The sequence below is a fragment of the Argentina silus genome, assembly GCF_951799395.1.
Source record: "Argentina silus genome assembly, chromosome: 13".
Lineage (NCBI taxonomy): Eukaryota > Metazoa > Chordata > Actinopteri > Argentiniformes > Argentinidae > Argentina > Argentina silus.
Genome location: NC_139667.1, coordinates 15,696,479 through 15,702,593, shown reverse-complemented (window position 1 = coordinate 15,702,593; position 6,115 = coordinate 15,696,479). Strand labels below are relative to the sequence as shown.

Genomic DNA, 6,115 nt, shown 5'->3' with positions numbered 1-6,115 from the left:
CCACCCTGTGTAAAGAGCTAGGAGTCTAAAAAGATAGAACTGACAGAATCCATACGAGTGAAAAATGTGAAACCCTAGGCCTATTTAAGATTACAGTAGGAGCAACTCAAAACACATGGCAATCTCTAATACGACTAGGGGCAAGAGGTTCCTGGAGAGAGAAGAATCCTATTGCCTAGGAGACGGAAGCTTGAGAGAGAGAGGGAGGGAGAGAGGGAGAGAGAGAGAGGGGGAGAGAGAGAGAGAGAGAGAGAGAGAGAGAGAGACAGGAGGCACAGATGCGTAGACCGTGTGTGGAGGATGGAGATAGAGACATGTTATCATGTAACACAGGCCCTCTCTGACCTGACCTTCAAAGGGACAGTCAACACACACACACACACACACACACACACACACGCACACCCACACGCACGCACACACACACACACACACACGCACACACACACACACACACACACACACACACACACACACACACATACATACATACAGGGGGGTCAGCCGGTATAAAGAGGCAGTGTGTCAGGTCAGAGCAGAGAATAGGGGGATGAAGGAGTTGAGGGATGTGAGATGACTAACATGAACCTTTCTCTAGGCCTGGAGGGGGACTGGCGTTACGGCCACAGCCAGGGGTGACTGACACTGCTCATCTTAATCACCACCAACCACACACCACAGCAGCAGCACAGTGTGTCGTGTGTAGTGTGTAGTGTGCAGTGTGTAGTGTGTAGTATTGACATACAGGAGAGGAGAATGTGCTAGGACAACAGTTCAAACTCAATCAGCAAAAAACAGGAAAAGAAAAATGACTCGATCTGAATTGGTGCCATGAATGGACATAGTATGGTCTGATAGGATTTCTAGCTAAGTAGATGAGATTAATTTATCTGTGACAAGAGCATCCTACAGTATACTGTACAATAACAGCTAGGATTTCTCACCACACCAAGCTAATCAACCTTTACGCATAAACACAGCATCCATTTTTCTAAATATTGAATTCCTAACACTGTGAGATAGGAGCTGACAGGCTGACATTCAGTGGCCTGATTTATGATACGGTACATCTCCTAATGCTTGGCGATAGGGAGGGCCTTCCTACCCCTTACAAGGGAGAACAGACGTTGAAAAGTGACAGATCCCTCTGCCACCGCCACTGACAAAACAGTTATTTCTCCCCCTCAAAGAGCAGGTTCAAAGATCAGCACCATGGCGGGACAGGGCGCGGTGTGCTATGGGCTGCATGTCTATCAGGTTACACACATCAAAGGAACAGAGCCATACACAGCCGGCCAAGAGAAGAGGGGGCCAAGGCAAAGGGGCATATTGTCATTCTGCGATTATCACCACTGCTAAGGGGGGTGGGGGAGGGCTGGGGGGGTATCATAATTGGGGAGGGAGGGGGGGGGGGGGGGTTTCTATCGACAATGGTTCGGCAGAAAATGATCCCCTCTTTTGATTCTGAATGGTCCCACACATTCTTTCAGAGACCAAAGTGAGTCGAGTTGGTTTTGGTCTGGCAGTTTCTGGGACTGGTCCATAGGTGGCACTGTTGGCTCACGTTAGGGACGAGCGAGTCGTTGGAACTTCAAGGATTTGCAAGGAGGAGGGGGTAAAATATCCACTCAGAGTCATCACAGTTTCGAAAAAAAAAAAACGATTTCAACTATGTTCAAGTGTCATTTGGAAAATATAATTTAATAACTTCTAATTAATTCAAACTGCTAGGATGAATCTTTCAAAATATTACACCCCAAACAGAACACATTTTTGATGCTAAATCTGCTCTTTTCCTGTGAGGGTGATTTAACAGCTAATTATCAGTAAGGGTTTGTCATCGCCCCCCCCCCCCCCCTTCGCTCCACCACAATCAAGCCCAGCTCTAAAACTGAGGTGAACAAAACACACGCCTCGGAATAAACTGGTTGTTGAGAAGGAATAAGCAATGGAGCCACTGTGTTTTCACTGGACCAAACCCACACGTACATATACAAAATAAATCACATACAAAAAATAAAACATTTAAAAATTAAAAATAAATATATATATATCATGAACACTTAACAACACTTAACAATGTGGCTCCTTTTGCAAAGACAGTAAGAGAGAGGAAGTGTGTTGTTTACGGTGCAGGTCTGTGGAACAGTGAGAGAAGTAAAAACAAAGAGGGGAGTAGTGGCTGTCTGCAGTCTGCTGGCCTCTGAGACCCCCCTGAGACCCCCGCTGCCCTGCCCTGTGGCCCTACAGAGGGACGGGGTCACTTCAGACCTGCCCTGGAAGTGGGAAATTAGCCAAACCTGGCAATCACAGAGCCAGCACTACTGACCAGAGACAGAGACAGAGAGGGTAGGGGAGGGAGCTCAGAGAACCACAAACAGAGAGAAAGACATGGAGAGAAAAAGGGGGGAGGGTGAGGGAGTGAAAGCACAGGAGAGAGTGAGAGTATGTGTGAGAGAGAATATAGAGAGAAACAGAAAGAGAGGGAGAAACAGAAATAGAGGAAGAGAGAGAAACACAGAAAGAAAGAGAGAGAGAGGGAGAGAGAGAGAGAGAGAGAGAGAAAACGTGAAACGCCCTGAGGCAGGTTTACTGGCCCTTCCCTCTCAGGCTGTGTGTGTGGACACAGAGGGGGCCCAGTGCTGGCTGGATGAACATGTCTCCTCACACACACACACACACACACACACACACACACACACACACACACACACACACACACACACACACACACACACACACACACACACACCTACACCTACACCTACACCTACACCTACAGGGAGAGAATAGAGCACTTTCCTCTTCCTGTTTACACCGTGTCAGGCCTCCCCCTCCCCACCCGCACCCCCCCCCCCCCCCCCCCCATCTCGTCCCATCACAACCCCCCCCATCAGTAACAAGGCTTTAAAATTTGATGCTGCTCGCGTGTGTGTGAGAGAGGGGAGAAGAGGTGCTGCGTTGGATCAAATCCACCGGCAGGCGTCTGTTAGCCCTGACAGGGAGAGAGCTTTCCTCTTGAAGTGTGTGTCCAGGTAGCTCTCTTCTGGCTGCAGGCGGTCAGGTACGCACTGGCAGGAGTGTGTTAAACACACATGCAACCCTGACTAAAGCCCGTCAGATAATCTCCCGGGCACCACACAGGCTTCATCTATTATTTGGCACCAAATGAATATTTTTCTCACCGTCCTGGCGAGAAAAAAAAAGGGGGCATTTGATGAAATATTCATCTGTGATTCATTTTGCGTCTGATCTTTGTCAAACAGCCAGAAGAATAGAACATTTCCTGGGAAGCCACAGTTGTTGGGAGGGCACCTGAACTCCACTCTGACATAAAACTTGATTCACTAGATAAAACGTAGAACGTTATGGCCATATTCTGAACAAACTCCAAGACCATGATACAAAAGACTCGGAGGCATCTCGCGACGGTGAGACAATCAAACGAGACAGTGGAACACAATAAAACGCTCTCTAAAATGGCTGGAAAAAACCTTAACATGGTTGTAGGTGCTGAGTAAAGTAAAACGGGTCAAGATGAACCCAGACACTGTGTGGTCTTGTTTGAAAGTGAAACAAAACGCTCAAGCTATTCACAGGGGGACGACGACGACGACGACGACGACTGTCTACCACACATCTCGCCACTCTGACAAATGCCACGTGGCCCTGAGCTCGGTTGAGAACTTTTGCATCTCAGAGAGAGCTTGTGCGGTTTACAAAACCATTACAAAGCGGATTTGTGACAACATGCTAATATTGACGAGTACACTTTTATTATTAAATGAATCATATTCATTTATTAACTTATTAAATTGTACTAGTAAATACGTCAAACCTATTTTAGAGTTACTAGATTATTATTTTATTTTTTTTAACAAAAGTCAACACACCCTACCCACACCCTCTGAGCTGGTCACCCACACCGAGGAGGCCTACCTTGACCAGGTTGAGTAGGTGGTAGAGATCTTCCACCTCGTCCCCTTCTGTCTGGCTGTAGTCCCTGCCTGTCTCGAGACTGGAGCCCTGGATGGTGTGTCTGTAGAGGGGTAGGTCCATAGCCTCAGCATACAAGTCTATGGCCTGATGGCCCACCGTCTGATACATGTAGCTATCCAACTCATCTAGGACAGGAGGCAGGAGAGTGGTGAGTTAGTACATATCATACAGACAGCATCTCCTACTTCACTACCGTTATTTAGGATAATACTGTACAGAACGTACGCCTACATTTCATATCAATCGATTTGACGGATATGAAGATTATAGACATTGTATTTGTTTTTAACATGCTTCTAAACATGGAGAATGTCTGTATTGACAGGACCCTGGAGACTTGTTCCAGAGGTCTCCTGTCTAATATCAAGAATCAGTGAACAGTTGGAACACTGAGCAGTGTTTGAGTTGTTCAGCTCAAGAACTTTTCTCTGGACCGCGCATGGACCCAGTATTTTCTGTGCAGCTGGCTGGCCCATATATGGTGTTAATAATAGGTACAACACTCACCTGTGTTAGCAGGGCGCAGATTGGCGAGAGCTACAATGTTGTGCCCGGCAGCAACGCATTGCATCATGTTGTAGCAGCTGTCTTTGCCTCCGCTGCAACACAATATGAGAAATAGAAACAATATGAATAGTCATAGAGCATAATGTATTATGTCATTTAGATTCAGGATATCCTGCGTGTGTATGAAGTATGGCCAAATTGCCTATAGGCTACTGCATGAAGGAGCATGGGGAAGCAGAGACTAATTGTGCAGGAAGAGAAAAATCACGACTGTGTTGTCTCCCATACAGTCATGTCACTTGTACGCTTTCATGAATGATAGTTGTTAGAGTTGAGTTGTTAGCTGGGAATCTTGATAGCTGTTGTTGAAAGTAGCAAGATGTGTTTTGAACTGTCATTGTCATGCATGCATCATAACCAAGTGTTACCTGTTAGTGTTTTGACTACATTGTTCAGTAAACAACACATACGCACACGAGCGCGCGCGCGCGCGCGCACACACACACACACACACACACACACACACACACACACACACACACACACACACACACACACACATCCCAAACAGTCCATCAGTAACAACATGGAAATAACAACACACTGGACCAGAAGTAACAGCAATGAATGAATGCAGTTACCTTATTAATGCGACTACTTTCATTTTCGCTCTGCAAAACGTCTGTTATCTGTGTCAACTGCTCTAGATAAAAAAAAAACATGTGCTAAATACGTAATCCAATAACGTTATTTCTGTTTTGTTACTCTGAATGTCTGTCCTGCTTAGCAACCAAAACAGCATGTACACAACAACACACGTGAATTTCTACTTCCTGGTTAGAAAAAAACTGCCGAGGACCCTTAAAAATAAGGCGTCCTTTGTGCTGCCTGATTGAAAATGCCTGATAAAGAGTTTTGATGCAGAATGTTCAGCATCGACTTTATAATAGTTAGGATGGTTTATTCGTATAAATGATGATCTTGTACTGATTGTAATGTACTGCAAGGATGCTGCTTCAATATCCCTCATCCATCAATGGCCACATTGAATAGAAAGGATGTGTCACAACCAGGGTCACAACAACACACACTTGTTGGCATTCATAATGCCATATGTTAGCTTGTTAATTTTCAAATAATAATTTGATAGGAAACAGGGGATAAAACATTTTAACCTCAGGACTACAGTTTTGTTCCAGGCAGATGGTTAAGTGACAAGAGCATCAAAGCACAGTGGTTAGTGACATGGAAATGACATGGTAGGCCTATACCTAGTACCTTTGACCACAGTGAGACAATAGCACACACTCTGTCATGCTTAGTTTATTATAGATGACAAACATGAATCAAATTGGTTCAAAGGGCTACAATGTAGCAGCAGCAGCAGCAGCAGCAGCACCAGTCCAGATAAAATAAAAACTTCACTCCTCGTAGGCCTGGTATTGTGTAGCCATAGAGAAAGACCAAAAGTCCACGCTATGGTATTCACTATTCACACAGGTTGTGCTTTTTCCTCTGAGGGATCACCGTTGCTCAGAGGAAGCCCTTTGATGCTCTTCTTGCTCTGTGTTGTTGTGCCAGAGCTGGGTAATTGCACTGCCTTCGTGTG

At 45.6% G+C, this 6,115-nt stretch overlaps 1 protein-coding gene across 1 annotated transcript in view; it reads right to left on the bottom strand.

Annotated features, from left to right (window-relative positions):
* The window catches only part of dph6 (diphthamine biosynthesis 6), a 62,337-nt gene extending 57,106 nt beyond the window's left edge, over positions 1-5,231 (bottom strand). The window contains exons 1-3 of the mRNA XM_083684180.1: positions 5,148-5,231; positions 4,498-4,598; positions 3,940-4,124 (exon numbers count right to left, since the gene is read on the bottom strand). Of these exons, the coding sequence (XP_083540306.1) occupies positions 3,940-4,124; positions 4,498-4,598; positions 5,148-5,170 (309 nt within the window). The 5' untranslated portion in view covers positions 5,171-5,231. The remainder of the gene's footprint in view (positions 1-3,939; positions 4,125-4,497; positions 4,599-5,147) is intronic.
* Between the last annotated feature and the right edge of the window lie 884 nt (positions 5,232-6,115).